The sequence below is a fragment of the Dreissena polymorpha genome, chromosome 9 (genome assembly GCF_020536995.1).
Source record: "Dreissena polymorpha isolate Duluth1 chromosome 9, UMN_Dpol_1.0, whole genome shotgun sequence".
NCBI lineage: Eukaryota > Metazoa > Mollusca > Bivalvia > Myida > Dreissenidae > Dreissena > Dreissena polymorpha.
This window is the reverse complement of record NC_068363.1, coordinates 25848734-25869046: the sequence shown is the minus strand read 5'-3', so window position 1 is coordinate 25869046 and position 20313 is coordinate 25848734. Positions and strand designations below refer to the sequence as shown.

General features: G+C 34.5%; 3 protein-coding genes across 5 annotated transcripts in view; 2 read left to right on the top strand and 1 right to left on the bottom strand.

Moving 5' to 3' along the window:
- Positions 1-20313, bottom strand: part of LOC127843709 (endonuclease/exonuclease/phosphatase family domain-containing protein 1-like) — a 560124-nt gene that overhangs the window by 257496 nt on the left and 282315 nt on the right. The window lies entirely within an intron of this gene.
- Positions 866-9727, top strand: LOC127843711 (uncharacterized). Its single transcript, XM_052373454.1, has 2 exons — positions 866-1546; positions 8329-9727. Exons 1-2 carry the CDS (start codon positions 1084-1086, stop codon positions 8799-8801), a joined length of 936 nt encoding a protein of 311 aa, XP_052229414.1. The 5' UTR covers positions 866-1083; the 3' UTR covers positions 8802-9727.
- LOC127843705 (uncharacterized) overlaps positions 9739-20313 on the top strand; it is a 253090-nt gene continuing 242515 nt past the window's right edge. For 2 of the 3 annotated variants that reach the window (XM_052373440.1, XM_052373441.1), the window contains exon 1: positions 9739-10051. In XM_052373440.1, coding sequence (XP_052229400.1) covers positions 9748-10051 — 304 coding nt within the window. In that variant the 5' untranslated portion in view covers positions 9739-9747. Of the gene's footprint in view, positions 10052-14950; positions 15034-20313 lie in introns of those variants that run through there. The other variant, XM_052373442.1, reaches the window with a different exon arrangement.

Genomic DNA, 20313 nt, shown 5'->3' with positions numbered 1-20313 from the left:
TGCCATTGCATAAATGCTTTATGGACATATACCTGTCAGTGTCTGATTAGTATAGAATGGTCATATCCCCTTCGCCATTCCAAATAAAAATGTCTTATATGGAATTATTAAATACAAGTTTAGAGTGAGCATTCTTGATGGACATTGTATAAGTTATTGTGATGTACATTTTAGCTGTTTTGATGGACATTGTATATGTTATTGTGATGTACATTTTTTCGTGGCGTGTGTCCCCTTTAATTTATGTGTTTATCAGTCCGGAGATAGCACAAGGGAACGTTGTCATCAATGAGCGTTCACAGAGCAATAAACCCGAGAATATCAAAAAAGAATAATTTATATTAAAACTTTCTGTTAGCATTGTAATAATTTTATTTTATGTATTAATATTGTTAATATAACTATGATTATTTGTCGTTGCTCAAATATATCAAATTATTTCTCGAATAGATAGAAATCATTTAAAAACTTGTGAACGTCTGTATGTTACTCAAATATGAAGTAAAATAATACATCGACCCAGCATTAATGTGACTTTTCTTAATGTGCGTAGCATATTTCTACTAGTTGCAATACAACAGCGCGTATAGATTATATAATATTATGGGATCCCACATTATTGATAATATCGGTTCTCATGATATATGTAAACGGTGTATCATGTTTGTAAAGCATACAATCGTCTTCGAATATTCATCTTTACGTGTGCCAGAAATACTATCACAATAAAATTCATTATATGTTGAATTTCTTAATAAGAAATTTCTTGAAACAATATTGTTTTGCTTCGTTTATTTAAGGTTAACTCAATCCATTAATCGTTAGTTACATGTACACGTTGACATGTTAAACCGGCTTACAAGACAAGACATAGTTATCGACAATGGATAACAACTAATGTTCAATTAACACATGAGTGAACATTTACCCCTTTAAACCATCTTCGTCGTCGTTTAAGTAGTGGTAGTTGTAGTAGAGGGCGTAGCAGTAGTAATAGTAAAGTACTAATTATGATGTTGATAATTTCAGGTGGAGTGCGGACTTCCATATCACTGATCTTTGACAAACCTTTAAACGCCGGTCATGGAAAACATTGATTTAAAAGAACTATTCAATGATGCAGACACGTGCCATTTCATGGATACCAGCTCATTAATTCCGTTATGTCTATGCGCCTTATTAGGTATTGTAACATATCTGGCTCACAATTTTTTTCAGAAACGTTTCAAAAAACAAAACTTTGTCAACGTACACAACACTATTGTAATGGAAACGCATACATCATTTCTGGGTGGCGACATGAAGGCCTCTGAAACCGATCTTACAGCGTTCGTTGAGAAATCTGCAATAGATACCGGACGTAAAATAGAATACGCAGCAATGAATATAACAGAAAATCAGCAAGAGTGCGCTGTTGAGATTTTGTCACAAACTGCATTGCTAAGAACCGAAATGTTGTCACAAACTGAATCTCTGAATAATAAAATCGATCATCTAATTGCCGAGCAAGCACCGAGACAAGACGAGTACGTTACGCAACGCCAGGGTATGTGAATTCAAAATAGTTTTAAAACAGTGTGGGCTTGTTATAACATTATTCACAGAACATACATCTAATTTAGATTTATACTTAAGTACAGGTAAGCGTGAATCTATAAACTGTTCCTTGTGTACGTCATAAATAAAGTAGTACTTGAACCTTATACCATCAGTCCACGCACGTGTTGCTAAGTATCCGACATTCGTGTTTAGTACTAGCGTTATCAATATGTTAGTTAAATAAGCACGTGATGCATGTTTGTTGAGAATCAAGAGTATGCTTATTATTTTTTTCTGCTACTAAACAAGTAAATGATAATTAATTTAGCCACAGCTAACAAAACATTGCAGTTGATTTAAAGTTAATTTCTCTTTTTTAAAGCGGAATTTATATTTCGCCATTAAAACAAACAGCTTATATATTTTAAGGTAGGAACAATAGCTCACCATAAGCTTTACCTTTTATAATTCATTATTTCTGGAATGAAACGCCATCGTGTTAAAGTATTAAAATACAATTAAATTTACTTCAAATTATGCTTACAAATATATATAAACATGAGGAAATGTCCATCACGTTATGATAAATTTAAGATTTAAAAACTGCCTTTATATATTGTTCCAATAAATGCCCCAATATGATTTGAATTCAACGACACATAAAATGCTTACTTCAACGAAATTGTACTCGTTAAAAACTGATACTATTATTTTTTCTATATTTTCAATAATGTATATTGTGAATATATTACTATAAATACGTTTTATACAAAGGTAAGTAACTGATCAATCGCAGCAAATTCAAAACGGTTAACTTTAAAAATGTGCATTTGGTATTAATAATTCCAAACACATCGTGCAAATCAAAATGCTTCAACTGAGAATCATCATTTAATAAATTAATACGAGGTGCATGCTATTTCCTTAAACAGTAGATACAAATCGCTTAAAACGTTTAAAATGATTATAATAGCAATACATTGATCTCGACAAGTTAGTAATGTAAAATATACCAGTTATTGATAATTACGGGCTAAACAAAGATAATGCTGTAAACAGTTAAGAAATATATTTAAATGTATGGAGTGGCAAATGGTCCGATCAATTAAATTTGGACTTGTGTTATATCCGATGCGTAATGCCGAATAAAGAAAATAAATGCCATACATGTTGAAGCCGGGGATAGAAACAAATCTGTGAACAAACAGGATTGGCAAAACAGTGTTAAACAAGTGAAATACAATTATACTTTGGACTGAATAATTTGTGAAATCAAAAGTGTGCCTTTTGAGACGTTGAAAGGTTTAGGTTTGTTTATAACTTTTCATATTGAATATTTTAAGAAAGGTTCCAATAATAATGATGACAAAGTTACTGCGTGAATGTAGTGCTTTAACACCAAATGCATATACTGTTGTTATGGAATTTATCACTGATACATGTATTCACTTTTATGTAATTTTTGTCAACTCCTTACGCGGGTCATTGTCGAATCATGTTAAGTTGCAAGCGACTAATGGTTAAGCAAAGGTTGTTTTTCAATAAGTTTTTGTTAAAAAACAACATTAGGAACAAGTTCAAAACTTGGTCACCTGGGGTCAAAAACTCGGTCAAAAAGTCAAAACAATAAAGAAAGGTTGTGGACATTCTATAGGCCATACGTATTCCCCATGACATCTGTCCAGAAAACATGTCCTAGAATATATTTTTAGAGTACCAAACTGAGTCACCTGGAAAATTTTCGCAAATTGTTTTCCCATTGGTAGCTCGACTGAGTTCTAAACTTGATCTTGTGCTAAATAACTCACTAGGTCAAATGTGAGAAAAACGTTTTGAACACTCTAGAGTACTGCCTTATTTTTATTAATTATTTATTTAAGTTATACATTGGTCTAGTTCGAAACTGGACATATTGTATTAAACAATGTCATTGGTGCAAATCAAATACAAACTTGCCTGCACTCAAGAGGCAACTTATCCTTTCAGAATTATGAAATGGTTCGCGAAACTACACAAAAGCTGATCAAAACAATTCAGTTTCATTTGGATTTAGTGGTAACTTGGAGCCTTTGCTCGGTCATGTAAATTGTGATTAAACAAGCTTATTTGGTAAACGTATTGAATGCGGTTAATTGTATTTTGTAACATGAACGACCAGAGAGAAAGTACATTATTTTAAGAGTCAGAGTCTCCAGTATTTCATATTACATGAACACAAATGCAATTAAAATGTATTCGAAGAAAGGTCGTAAAATTAATTGCAATACACAATACGTTGTGTGATCAAGTTTTAGAAAACATAATATTATTATTGTTGTTAACATTAGTGAACGGACATCATCTTTCGCTCACCGGGGCTCATCGTGCTCATGGTGTGCTATTAAGATCACCTTTTGTTGTACGGATTTTGTCCATCATACATTATCAATATTTATATTGTGAACATTCTTAAGTCCACATGTATCGCCATACGAGCATAATCTCATACGAGATCGAAAATGTGGGTCAAACACGAGGCCATTTAATCAACATAAATAATAAAATTATAAACACTCTAGAAGTTGCATCTTCTTGCGAGATCATTGTGAACTATTCCCAAAACATTTTCCAAATTATATATCGGAGTTTAGAATGTATTCCGGTCCTTCGAAAATTATGGAAACAAAATATGGGCAGTTGTCCTTATATGGCATTATTAAAACCTTCTGAAAACGCTAAAAGTCACATTGTGTGCCTAGTCATCATGAAACTTGCACTGAACATTTTTGTGCTAATATCATTTTAGCCTAGTTTTAACATGTTCACGTTTTTGAAACAAAAAGTGGGTAAGTTTTATTTTATGGTAGTAATAGTAAAACTTTGTGGATACTCTTGCAGTCACATTTATAGCACAATCATTCTGAACGTTTCTCAAACCAGCTGTAGCAATTGTCATATCACGATTACAAGGTAAAATGTAAGAAAAAGATTATGAACACTCTAGAGGCCTAATAATTACTCAATCGTCATGATTCGTTGTCAGAAAAAATATAGTCCTAATAATATATCGACTCAATTCAAAACTTGTTAATGTGAAGCGCACACTATTGCACTAGGTCAAATTTAAAAATGCTTAACAACATTTAGGCCACGTGTATTTCCTTTTGTTTATGAAATTTTATCATAACTTATTATTATATAGCAGTCGAGAGCAAAACTGCTTCACACAAGATCAAAACTATGTCACTAGGTCAAATTAAAACTGAAACTCGTGAACATTATGGAGGAAATGTTTATTACACATATCTTCAAACAAATGATATCTTAGCGGAGTTCCAAACTAGACCTATTGGGGTCGATCATATGGTCTCAAAGTCAAATTTAAGAAATAGGATGGGATACTCTACAGGTTCTGTTTGATAATATTGCCCCCGTGATAGCTCCACTGAAGTCGGAACTGAGTCACGTGGGATCATAGTTAAAGATTATGCTTTTAAACACTCTAGATGCCACACTTTTTGCTCACAAGTTATGAATTTGCCACACATGTGTTATGATGGCATATTGGGTGGGTCAAAAACTAGGTCCTAGTTTAATATAAACTGAACAGCTTTCGAACACTCTATAAGCGACAGGTTTGTACACGTCATTTTGAGCACGTTTTTGTCTATATTGAACGAATCTTAAAATGGTTTTCGAAACACAGCAACAGTTCTGTTCCTTCGCTTTTCAGGTGAGCGACCTATTGTAATTATAACACTTATAATAAACACGCTACTGAAACTACGATAACAACATCAACAACCACAACGACAACAACTACTACTACTACTACTACTACTACTACTACTACTAGTACTACTACTGCTTCTACAATTACTAACAATTCTACAAATACTCCTACTACTTCTACCACTTCGTCTACTACTACTACTACTACTACTACTACTACTACTACTACTACTACTACTACTACTACTACTTCTACAACTACTACTACTACTACTACTACTTCTACTACTACTACTACTACTACTACTACTACTACTACTACTACTACTACTTCTACTACAACTACTACTACTACTACTACTACTACTACTACTACTATTGCTACCTCTGCTACTGCTGCTACTACTACGACAACAACTACCATTACTACTACTTCTACTACTACTACTACTACTACTACTACTACTTCTACTACTTCTACTACTACTACTACTACTACTACTACTACTACTACTACTACTACTACTACTACTACTACTTCTACTACTACTACTACTACTACTACTACTACTACTACTACAACTACTACTACTACTGTCACTACTAGTTCATCTTCTTCTTCTACTACTACTACTACTACTACAACAACAACAACAACAACTACTACTACTACTACTACTACTACAACAACATCACAAACAACTACTACTACTACTACTTCTTATACTAATACTAGTACTACTACGTCTACTACTACTACTACTACTACTACTACTACTACTACAACTACTACTACTACTACTACTACTACTACTACTACTACTACTACTACTACTACAACTACATCTACTCCTTCTACTACTACTACTACTACTTCTACTGCTACTACTACTTCTACTATTTCTACTACTACTACTACTACTTCTATTATTGGTAGTAGTAGTAGATCTTATACTACTACTACTTTTACAACTTCTTTCACTACTACTACTACTACTACTACTACTACTACTACTACTACTACTACTACTTCTACTACTACTACTACTACTACTACTACTACTACTACTACTACTACTACTACGTCTACTACTGCGTCTACTATTACTACTACTACTACTACTTCTAATGCTAATACTAGTACTACTACGTCTACTACTACTACTACTCCTACTACTACTACTACTACTACTTCTACTACTACTACTACTACTACTACTACTACTACTACTACAACTACTACTACTACTACTTATACTACTACTACTTCTTCTTCTTCTAGTATTGGTAGTAGTGTTATATCTTCTACTACTACTATTACATCTTATTCTACCAATACTTCTACTACTACTACTACTACTACTACTACTACTACTACTACTACTACTACTACTACTACTTCTACTACTACTACTACTACTAATACTACTACTTCTACTACTACTACTACTACTACTACTACTACTACTACTCCTTCTACTACTACTACTACTACTTCTACTACTACTACTACTACTACTTCTTCTACGTCTACTTTTACTACTACTTCTACTTTTTATTGCATAAAAAAAGCACGAACATTCGGTTTTAAGTTCATTTTGAAGCGCGTTATTGACAATTTTGGGAATAGATAATTAACTATTGACATACACAAGTAACTTCAAATATTATTCTATCAAATTATTAAACTGACTTTGATCAATATTTTGAAAGTGTACCTGTCAGCAGCTTTCAGTTTGTTCACATGCCAGTACAGTACTTTATTGAATTACAAACATTATATACATATCCACTAACATCTTGTTCCTAATTGATGTTCGAACGATACTTTTGTAAAATGTGTTTGTTAGCAATACAAATGAAATCCAGTTAGCAAAAACATGACACGGGACCATGACACGTATTCAGGTTGTAAGTTTCTAATGAATTAGAGTTGCTTGCATCTTAAATGTGTTCTCCGTTGGTGATGGACACGTGCATTTTATTACTCCTCTGAATATTATGATGTCCGTCGCAAGTCCAATTGTTAGTTGTCATTTATTTTCTTCGTTGTTCGCAATCTTTGAATTATGATGGGTGCGAAATCTGTGAATAACAACATGAAACATATGACAGACTACATGTGCAAGTCTGATTAATTTTTTTTTAAATATTATTGAGTTCATGACTTGAGCAAAGTAAAGTAATATTTTCCACATTAATGCATAAATTGAGTGACAATTGTTTAATGATATGATCTCGTTTTTGCAATATGAAAGTACAATAATGTTGACTGTCTAGCAAAACTCTAGCAAGATTATTCCAATATGTTACAGCGTCGTACACTCGTTTAAAATTAAAATAGAATTTTTTGATTAGCCAACCAAATGAACACAAACTAATATATATACGTGTTACTTTGTAAAATAATATGTCACACTTTTGCTAGATAAAATACCACCATTTAAATATGAATGCAAATGCAAATAGCTTTCATACGTATTGTGTACCGTTAAGTTCAAATATAGATTTACTCATAACACATATGAGTAGACTACCAGCATGATACTTTGCTGATATACTTTTTTTTGCTCTGGCATGCGTTTATAATAGATGTGGAAATAACTGTGAATATACTTGTTTAAACATGAGCCCTTTTGAGTATTTGTTAGAAGCATGGGCCATTTGTAAGTTGTATATTTCATTTGGTATTGTACAATGCTAGTAAACATCATTTTCATTATATGAAGATCAAATGAAAAGTCTTAAATAACGAGCCCTTATTTTTATAGAACAATTAATATGTACTACTCTAATATATATAACAGAGACAATATTCATTGCCATCTGATCATGAATCTTGCTCAGAGCTAATGCTCTAATAACATATATGCTAAGTTCGAACCTGGGATCATAATTAAAGAAAGAAAGTAATTTGAACACCCTAGAAGCCACATGTATTGTTCAATCTTCATGAAGATTGTTTATGATAACAGGGCTGAGTTTAAAACTCAGACATAGTATAAACAACTAGATCAATGGTAAAAAACATATGCTACTACTAATACTTATAATTAATAAGTAACGTTTTGCTTTCAGAACTGATCGAACTGATAAAGAAGCTTTACACGTTCCTATTCAATTACTTGACAATATCTCCATTGAATGATAACATCAATGAACAATTACAAGATGTGTATATGCAGCCAAAAATGTGGACAATGTGCAAGGATAAAGGGGCGTTTAAGAAAACAGACAAACCTGTTAGGCTGTACAAGGATGTGTGTTTTACTGATACTAAAGTTAACCAACGAATATTTCTTCAAGGTGAGGCGGGGTCTGGAAAGACAACATTTTTTTTAGCAAAGATGGCCATGGACTGGTGTGGGGGATCGCATGTATCTAGTGCATCTGGTAACAGTTCACTTTTCTTTAGGGATGTCGACTTTTTGCAAGGCTATACGTTCCTGTTCCATATTACATTGAGACATTCCGTACAACTAGTCGACGTATATACTATGATTAAAAAAACAAATAATAGACTCAATTTACTCCCTCGGAGAAGACCGTGAGAAGGCGTACAGACTTGTGAATGAGATCATGAAACGTGAAATATGCTTGATACTACTTGATGGTCTAGATGAGTGGACCGGACCAGGAGATCAACACAACCTACCGACATTGGTAGTAGATCACAGCAAATGTGTGATGCTATTTTCAACAAGACCTTGGAAATTGGCTGTAGTTAATATTAAGAATTCGGAGATATACACATCGGTGCAACTGGAAGGAATAATTGAGCCATTTTTGCTTAGCAGAATAATCCTGAGCCGCTTGGTAGATGAGGATGATCTTGAAATAAAATACACAGCATTTGAGAATTACATAGAGAAACAAAAGCTCACACATTTACTGTCATCTCCAATGATGCTCTCTGCACTTGTTTGTTCATTTTCAGAGGAAATGGAACTCAAAGGCTCTAAGTGTGAAATATACATTCTCTTACTCGATAGTCTTTGTAAGAAAGCAAACAGAGGAATGCGTGAATTTGAACAGCCCCCATTTCCATGCTTAAAATGTACTCAATTCATAAAGCCCAATATGGAAGACCTGAATCGCCTTGCCGAATTAGCATTTAATTCGTTATTTGTAAACGCAAAAGAAAACTCAATAGTGTTCAGTATTACGCAATTAAGCAATACATTGAAGATGGATGGACGAGAACTAATGGATTTTGCATTAAAAAGCGGAATACTAACTGCAAAACGAAACGCTTCTGTAACGCGATCAACGTCATCATTCATGTTTATACACTTAAGCATGCAGGAATTCCTCGCCGCCTATCATATTGCCCGCAATACCCATCTTGTTGATAGCGTTATCTTGGAGTACTTTAACCGTCACACTGATGCACATCTCGAAATATCACAGGTGTTTATATTTTTGTGTGGACTGGATGTATCATGTGCGGAAAAGCTATCAATAATGATGCATGAACGCCATGACCATAACAAGATCATGTTTCATAGAATCATACTGGCAGGATATAGAGAAGCTAATGCAAATGGATATTCCGACATTGCCCTTAAACTCAGTCACTTCTACTTCGATAACAACAATATTATTGATCTTCATAAGATTTGGGAAAATAACGCGGCTAATGCCATTGAGTTGAACGTTGATATCGATGACACGAAACCCTTAGAAAACCAACGAATTTCACCTGGAAATGACGAGTGTGCATCTCAGATTACATTTGATCTTCATTCGTGCCTGGAGCTGAGACGTTTAGAGCTAAGTGGACGTTGCATATTGGGAAAAGGTAAATATACAATAAGGTTCTTTTGTCAAATGTGTTTTCGTTATGTATAAGGCAAAGGTAATGCTATATTTTTGTGTAGATCGCATTCCAATAAATTGTTTCCCGATTTTGCGGAAATAGCGGATATATTAAAAAAACGTGCATTTTAGTTATTTTATACAGCACAAGGCTTACAAAATATTCATTTTTAAACATATGTGAACATGCCGTCATAAAAAATATCAGAGAAACAAACCAATTAGTTTATCGCAGTGATGTGGTTTTCCCTTTTATTTTATTTGAGAGACTGGCGCTTTTTGATTCGTATAGTTTTATACCAGAAAAATCGCACAAATAAAATATTTTAAGCATCATTACGCTATTATTGTATTCCAATAGCCGTCAATAAAATACATATTACACTAGTAAACCTTAATTACGAATCCTCTTTCGAATTATAATCATGTTTTGTTTCGAATTTGTTTTTCCTATTGTGTGATACTTTTTATGAAAGCAATTACTTTGAATATACAATTAATGATTCCCAAGTTAATGACCGGCTTAGACGAATGCTTCCACAGTATTTAGTGCACTATTTTAGTGCATGTTACCTTATTATGTTTGCAGACCTACAATGATTATAGTTTTTGTTTGTGATAAACAAACATTTCTCTGAAAATAAGATTACGAAAATAAAATAACTAAAACTTAAAACGCCTCAGGTATATTTGTGTTTCTTTTACCTGAGCACACTAATTTTTCACAATGTTGTATCGACCGAATCCAAAACTATGCCTTTTCAGGTCACTAGACTACTCTGTAAAATTTAAGAACAATTTTTTTACATTATATAAGTCGCATTAATGTTCATTCTTAATGAAAATTTGTCAAAACATTAGTTTTAATAACATTTCTGTTCAGTTTAAAACTTATTCGTTTGTTAAACAATTATGTCGCGGTGCAGTTTTAGTTATATGATTATATTACAACCATGTTAACACTTTATATATCACAATTTTAGTCAAACGATAATGACACTTGGTCGGAATATGTGTTGTTATGATACAGGGTGCAAGATCGCATGACTTTGTGGGTATTACACAAAATTAAACGTTTATGGATTTAACCAGTACAGTTTAAACAAAACTAACAAATATACCAAAATTGCCAAATATGTGAAGTGTACCGCATGTATGTACATTGTTATGATGCACGCAATGTGACATGTTGACACCGATTTCAGACGTATTCAAGGATTTATACTTTAATCATTAGATATCAGCACAAAATGCACGAATTATTTTTATGAACTTTGGATTTGTGCAAATGTATTCGATTAACTTGAGCTATTTGCAAAGTGAAGTTCTTAACGGTGTGTTTACATTCCGTCCAACCCGTGTTTAAACCACTGTAAACCTCGTTCCGTATTGCAAAATGGTGCTTGTCTGAGGGAAAAACAATGCCGCTAGGGGCAGTTTCTTTATATGGCTGTTGTAAAACTTTGCTTACCTTTTAGAAGTCACATTTTAAGTCCAATCTTTATGAACTTACTCAGAATATTTGATTGTTTGATGTCTCGGCCAAGTTTGCAAATGGTTCTGGTCCGTTGAGAAACATGGCCACCAGTCTTCCTTTCATGGCTATAGTAAAACCTTGTCAATTGTCTAGAATTCAAATGTTTATAACTTATGATAACTCGGCAAAGTTTGAAAATTGTTTAGATTCGTTGATAAACGTGGCCGCCGGTGAATTGTGCAGGTTTCCTTTTACAGATATAATGAACGTGTGTTTAAATTCTAGATGATACAATTTCAATGCATTCATGACACTTGGTAAACAAATTTGATGTTTTGATACCTTTGCCGAGTTCTAAAATGACTCTGGTCAGTTGAAAATCATGGCCGCCATTGGGCGGGAAGTTTTCTTTATATGGCTGTTAGGAAACCGTTTTAACGATCTGTGGTACAAGTTTAGTCGAATCTTCACGCAAGTTGGTAATACTATTTGTTTAAATGATTTCTTAGCTGAGATAAAAAAAATAGTTCCATCCGTTCAGAAAAACGGCCTCCATGTGGCTAGGAAGTTTTCCTTATATGGCCATTACGAAACCTTTTTTAACACTCTAGGGTCATATTCGTAATAAAACCGTCATCGTCATGAAATTTGCTCTGATAATGAGATGTTATGATAGCTAAACGGATTGAGAACATCGTTCTGGTGCGTTGAAAAGCAGGGGAAATATAATTAGTTCCAACATATGCCTAGATTGAAACAGTGTTTACGCTATAGACGCTTTATTTTAGCGCAATCTTTATAACACCTGGTCAAAACATTGTTTTAATAATTGCTCGAATATTTTTTTAATGTGGGCGGCTCGTAAGGAAACATGAAAACACGGTGGTTTGGCAGTTTTCATAGTATGGCTATAGTGAAACCGCCTCAACACTATAGAAGTCGCATTTTAGTCCAATTATCATGAAGCTTGATTAGAACATTTTGTGTTATGATGTATCGGCTTAATAAAAACAAAGTGTTCCTGTGACCTGAAAAATGAATTCATTAAGGGGCGGGCAGCTTCCCTTAAATTACCTTAGTGAAACCGTGGTAACGCTCTTGTGGCCATTCCTTTTGTTAAGTCTTTATTAAACTCTGTCAGAACATATCTTCTAATGATATCTTAACTTAGTTTAAATATTTCCGGATCTTTAACACGAATGGCCGACTGAAAGTTGAGCATTTCCCTCATATGACTGTAGTGATAAATTATCGATGCTCAAGCCGATTTGTTTGTCAAATTCCATGACATTCGGTAAGAACATACGTTTTTATGACAGCTGAGTTCGAAACTTGCTCCGTATTGTTGAAAAACTAGAAAAACTTGACCGCCACTCTTCATTACACTTAATCAGAACATTTTGAGTCGTAAGTGCTAAACAGCTCTAAGTGTCATAGGAACAATGCAAGCATTAGGCCGAATTTAATTCAGTTTAATTGCTGTCAGTCTTCTCAAATTGCACCGTTTATGTTGTATTTTGACGAACACTAATATGTTTAAAAAACTGTCGGGATTTTTGTAATTTGACATGTCATATTCTTTATACTCGGCATTAAAATCGAAATAGTTCCGACGTGATTTTAAAACGAATTTAAATAATCAATCTACAGTTTTAATTTGAAATCAAAGTCTTCATTTTCTAACGATAATGTTTCGCATTTTCAGTATGAGTCTCCGTCGTTTGTGTTATTTCGCTCACGCATTTATATAATTCATTCATTTTTTATTCTGTAACCGAAAACTAGAAAATGCTCTTGTTGTCCAACAGTGCATGTCGATGTATCGTGATATCTTACACATGTCTTATATACATAATAACACAGTTCAACGTGTAACTACTTGGTTGTTTTTATTTGTCATGTTTTGCTAATTGCATATGGTATTCTTCACTTAATGACTATTCTTAACAAACTAATATCTTAGCTTTATATTATTTCTTAAAATCCAGCTCAGAAGCCATAATAAATGTTTCAAGAAAAATAGTGTTATGCCGGAAACTCTCGAGAAGTTTACCGTCAAAGGGAAATTGCACAATAACAATAAATTATAAAGATCCACAAGGTTTAAACCCATTTGTTAGCTATATAATTCAACTTCACTTCAGCAAAAAATAATTGAAACATACACATAAATTTAATTGACATTAAACCATTTATGCCTAGCGTCTAGAAAAAATGCCTTGCCAAACAGCGTACACCAAGATGAGACGCCGCATGACGCGGCGTCTCATCTAGGTCTGCGTTGTTTGCTTAAAGACATTTCTGTAAAAAATATTCTAAATATAGAAATAAATATACTAGACATCCCTAATTTTGGAAATAAATTAATCCAATTTAGAAGGATGGTAGAGTCCACTAGGCATAAATGGATTAAATAGTAAAGTGAGCTAGCAAAACGTTTGCAAACACTTGTCTATTACCCTACAGAACGAAGCATTGCTAATGCAAATTAGCAGATTTGCAACCTTATTGCAGTTTGTAGATATGTTCAATTGTTGGCATTTAATTATAACAATCTTATCTCGTTGCAGTAATTTTTATTTGTATGGCAGTAGGAACGGTATACTCTGTACGGGAGATAACCGATGCGAGGTGTTTGGTAATACAAGCTGTCTGGGTTGTCATTTATTTATGCATGTAGATAAGGGAGTGTATCTAAATAGTATATTTGCAATAGTTGATAGAACATTGACATTGTTAGTTTACACCCTACGGCATATTCATTGTGGATTATAAATTGATTTTAATGATTCATTTGTACCAGCATGCATATGACTAGTAATGTGGAACACAACATAGTATGAATATAACACTCATACAAACGTATTGTAAACGTGTTTGCAAGTTGGAAATAATTTAAGTGAACCATTCGAAAAAATAAAACTTATAGTATTGAATATTTTAAGCTAAACAACACTACAATAATACTTCTGATTTATATGTATTATGACGGGATGCATTCTGAAACTAAAACATTGTTTTAGTTTTAATTATTCAATATTGAACAAATGCAACCACATTTACTATGTATAAGCATTGCTAAAACTTTATTATGTTTTCAGATTCTGCCAGTGTGGGCACATTGGAATTTCCGGTCTGCATTATTCTAAATATTGCCGATCCAACCCAGTGCACAGAGCTTCCTCCTGTACTTCCCTCCATCAAATTCATTAACTTGACCCGTGTCACATGTTCCTGTACCTGGCTACGCAGTCTGCTTAGCATGATGCTGACACGTAATTGTAATATGTACTGTTGGCTGCGTGACTGTCACTTAACTGCGTGTGGAGACGGCGAAGTCAACACATCATACACGACTGGAAACATATCTTTACACGTATATCAAAACAAAAGCATATCAATATACCTAGATGATGATACCGGTCTGTGGGAGATTCTGCATGGTCTGAGTATTAAGAGTCTGAGTCTGGATGATTTCGATAACAGTGGTTGTAGAGTGAATCATGAAACGTCGTTCTCACAGACGATAGCATCGCTCTCAAAGCTGGAAAAACTAGATATTAAAATGGATTAATTGACTCCTTGTGTGTGGGATGCTCTCCGTGGTCTGAATATCAAGAGTCTGACTCTGAGCAGTAGGGAGTGGGGAGAGTTGCATGCAGAGTCGTTGACTCAGTCGCTATCATCGCTCAAGAGGCTGGAAACTCTTGATATTACAATGGATGAATTCATTCCTTGTCTGTGGAAGGCTGTCCATGGTCTGAATATCAAGAGTCTGACTCTGAGCAGTAGGGAGTGGGGAGAGTTGCATGCAGAGTCGTTGACTCAGTCGCTATCATCGCTCAAGAGGCTGGAAACACTTGAAATTGGTATGTCTCAAGACAGTCCTGGTCTGTGGAAGGCTCTCCATGGTCTGAATATCAAGAGTCTAACACTTGATGGTTTGAAGGGGAAAGGTTTAAGGATAAATCATTCAGAGTCGTTGACTCAGTCGCTATCATCGCTCGCACAGATGGAAAAGCTAACCATTCACGTTCAAAAAGACAGTCCTTGGGAAGCCCTTTATGGTCTGAATATCAAGTATCTAAATCTCAGAATAGATGATAGCAGAGGAGAATTGCATGAAGAGTCTTTGTCACAATCACTATCATCGCTGATGAGGCTGCAAAAACTTGATATTCGTGTGGATTCAGATATTACTGGTCTTTGGGATTCTTTCTATGGCCTTAATATCAAGAAGCTGCGTGTGTTTTGTAAGTGTAGAGTAAATTATGAAGAGTCCTTGTATCATTTGCTATCATCGCTTACACGGCTGGAAACACTTAGTATTGATGCGGATGAAGCCTGTCCTGGTTTGTGGGAGGCTCTCAAAGGTTTGAGTGTCAAGAGTCTGACTATTAAAGGTGCGAACAAAGGTTTTGAATTTTATCATACAGAGTTGTTGTCTCAGTCACCATCATCACTCACACAGCTTGAAACACTCGATATGAAAATATTGAAGACAAGTACTGGTCTGTGGGAGGTTCTCCATACTTTGAATATCAAGACTCTGAGTCTGAGTCTTAAAGGAATTCAGTGGACCGATTTGCGTACAGAGTCGTTGTCTAAATCACTTTCATCTCTCACACGTCTAGAAACTCTTAATGTTAGTGTATGTGCAGACGGTAATTGTCCTTGGAAGGCTCTCCATGGTCTGAATATCAAGAGTCTGAGTCTGTTTCATTATGGTGACTGTAAAGATTTGCAAGCAGAGTCGTTGTATCAGTCATTAGCATCGCTCACACAGCTAGAAACGCTTAGTATTACGTTAGATCCAGACAGCCGTGGTCTATTGAGAGGTATCCATTGTCTGAATATAAAGAGACTGAACCTGAAGACTATGGAGTGGGGAGGTTTGCATACAGAGTTGATATCCTTGTCACTATCATCGCTCACACAGCTGGACACTCTTTGCATTGAGATGCCGTGTGGTTATCAAGGTCTGTGGGAGGCTGTACATGGTCTGAATATCAAGCATCTAAGTCTGAGTGGTTTGTTGAAAAGTACTGGAATTGACGTGAAGCATACAATGTCGATGTCAAAGACACTTTCATCGCTTAAACTGCTAGAAACACTTAGTATTGATTTGGAGTATGAGAGACCTGGCCTATGGCTGGCTCTCCGTGGTCTGAACATCAAGAATTTGAGTCTGAGTGGCGTTCGTCAATCTTCCGGTATTGACGTGAACGTGCAGCGTCTGAACTTCATGAATTTGAGTCCGAGTGGCGTTCGTAAATCTTCCGGTATTGACGTGAAGCATGCGGAAACGTTTTCTCAGTCGCTATCATCACTCAAACAGCTTGAAACTTTAATAGTACATGTGCATACATACGTCGCCCTGCAGGTACCTCAATCATTGAAGTATTTAAATATCTTCTCAGACACCATGCTTCCATCCAAATTGCGCGAACTTGTGTACTCACTGGCTACGTGTACTCATACAATCGATAGTAAGCTGGAATTTGGTTGCGCTTCTAGTGTTGATCCTCCAGAACGAATCCCAGTTCAGGAATACATTCCATTTCAACAGGAACTTGCTGCACGGAAAAATGTTACAGTAAAACGATTCCGAATATATGAATTGCCTGATTCTGCCGGTTGTGCCATGTCTGTACCTTACATTGGTGATGTTGATGACGTTGCTAGCGATATCCTTATAGATGATGTTCATAAAAGATTCGCTAAATATATGGACCATCACAAAATTAATCGAATTTCAATGCGAATTCAGATTATTCCCGACTCACTTTCTTGAATTAGTGTACGTTTTTGATGGATACTAAATTAAATGATTCTGATTGTATTCATGTCTTGAAGTGTTTCTGATACTCTGTAACAATCGAAACTGTTTAAACATGATGCGTTAAATACTTTTTGTTGTTGTTGCTCTATACATGAACTTTAGCTATACCATTATACTATCCTAATGTGTTTTTAAACTTCCGACGATAGGTTTTACACGAAAATATGGCGGAAACACATTATCTCCCGATTTTAAAAAGGTCTCAGTCTAATGTATGTTGACATTTATTTATAACAATATATATTTATGTTAATCTCATCTTTAAAATAGATATTTCGTCGGAGCTTTTCTCTAACATGTATTAATTATTAAAATAAACACATTGGTGTTAATAAGTCTCCTTAGTCGTTAATGACTTGAGATTCAAATTAGGGAACAAATGGCATGATGATTATTTTTACCACAGAGCAAGTGGCACACTACTAAACGAAAATAAAACTATAGACAGATATTAATAGAATATAAACTATTATGTCTGAATGTCTGTCTGATATTACGTTTTTTGCTTTGTGTCAATGTTATTGTACATGTTTAAATTCAATGTATTCCTTTGTTTCAATGACTAATACAATTTGGAACATATTGATACAATTTTATTAGTTCGCTTTTAAGCATGTACATGTTCACATAATTGTCAACGCATTTGAATAACATATAAATATTGAATTATATAAAATATTTTAATTTCTTCTTTTTAAAAATATAATTCTAACCGCTTGATATGTTCAACTGTATCATATTAATAGGTTTGTATTTGCATGTTATGCATAGTACCTGTCATGTTGATCGTTTTCAAAAATAGAACCCTTTAAACGTCGATAATGATAGAGTATTGTTTTTAGATGTTACAATAAAAAAATAGTTTTATAATGCACAACTACATGCATTTGTATGTAGTTCTATGTTCTTAAATAATGTAATTATATAAATTAATATGTCTTATTATTAACCAGTTGCGGTAGTTTCGGATTACTCAATGATTGAACGTGTGTTGCTTTTTAATTGATTGCAAAATAAGCATTGTCATGGTTGAAATACAAATAAAATTAACACTGTTGGCGTTGACTTTGTTATAAACAATAATGACTCTTAGAATGATTAAGTTGATGTTTTACTGACGATGCTGAAAGATGTTGATGATATTGCTGTTGTTGTTGCTGCTGTGGTTTGTGCTTCTGCTACCGATGATGATTTAGCCGACGCCGACGAAAACGGCGTCGACGATGAGTACAACGACAACGAAGATATGATAAAGATGATGATTGTGGTGGAAGTGGTGGTGATGATGGTGGTGGTGATGATGATGAAGCTGATGATGATGACGAAATGATGATGGTTTCGATTTAATGAAATTTTTTGAAATTAAGCAAATAATAATACAAACTGGTGAAATTCGGCAGAAATACTATATCAAAGTGAAAACAGCAAAACTTTATCAAAGTGTGGTAATATAATAAATACAATTTGCTTTGTGTATTCAAACATATTAAACAAATCTAAATGGTATTGTTAGCTATATTTAAATAACAATTATACAAAATAGTTCTGACAAGCTAAACCTACAACTATTATAAGTATAATTACCGGAAGACATTCATGTGTAAGTAATAAAAGATGGTTTATTGGTTCATATGTTGTGAATATAGCGTTTTACTATAACAAGGAACACACAAACTACTTGAAAACAAAAGTGGCATTCACTATTTTCCACATCCCAAGAACGGTACACCTAATGTGAAATCAGCAGTACATCAATATAAAGAAGTGAAACTCCAGCTGCTGGAGCAGTATTGAATTTCTATTATATACGAAAACAAGGTGTCTAAAAATAATAAAAATAACAATACCGCTACCAGCCTCTGAAGGCTGAAAATATAACAACATCGAAGATGTGTACGGGGATATACGCTACTGCATCCACGCAGCACACATCAAACTGTTGTTCAATTCAATATAAAGAAGTGAAACTCCAGCTGCTGGAGCAGTATTGAATTCCTATTATATACGAAAACAAGGTTTCTAAAAATAATAAAAACAAGGGCTGTTTGTAAAACATGCATGCCCCCCATATGGGCTCTCCGTTGTAGTGACAGCCATTGTGTGAATATGTTTTTTGTCACTGTGACCTTGACCTTTGACCTAGTGACTTGAAAATCTATAGGGGTCATCTGTCAATCATGATCAATGTACCTATGAAGTTTCATGATCCTAGCCATAAGTGTTCTTGAGTTATCATCCAGAAACCATTTTACTATTTTGGGTCACCGTGACCTTGACCTTTGACCTAGTGACCTCAAAATCAATAGGGGTCATCTGCGAGTCATGATCAATCTACCTATCAAGTTTCATGATCCTAGGAATAAGCGTTCTTCAGTTATCATCCGGAAACCATTTTACTTTTTCGGGTCACCGTGAACTTGACCTATGACATAGTGACCTCAAAATGGATAGGGGTCATCTGCGAGTCATGATCAATGTACCTATGAAGTTTCATGATCCTAGGCATAAGCGCTCTTGAGTTATCATCCGGAAACCATTTTACTATTTCGGGTCACCATGACCTTGACCTTTAACCTAGTGACCTCAAAATCAATAGGGGTCATCTGCGAGTCATGATCAATGTACCTTTGAAGTTTAATGATCGTAGCCATTAGCGTTCTTAAGTTTTCATCTGGAAACCATTTTACTATTTCAGGTCACCATGACCTTGACCTTTGACCTAGTGACTTGAAAATCAATAGGTGTCAACTGCGAGTCATGATCAATGTACCTATCAAGTTTCATGATCCTAGGCATAAGCGTTCTTGAGTTATCATCCGTAAACCATTTTACTATTTCGGGTCACCGTGACCTTAACATTTGACCTTGTGACCTGAAAATCAATAGGAGTCATCTGCCAGCCATTATCAATCTACCTACGAAGTTT

Coding starts and splice junctions, on each gene's coding strand:
- LOC127843711 (XM_052373454.1), top strand. CDS start 1,084: ATGGAAAACATTGATTTAAAAGAACTATTCAATGATGCAGACACGTGC. Junction 1,547..8,328: donor GTACGTTACGCAACGCCAGG/GTATGTGAATTC, acceptor TTTTGCTTTCAG/AACTGATCGAACTGATAAAG.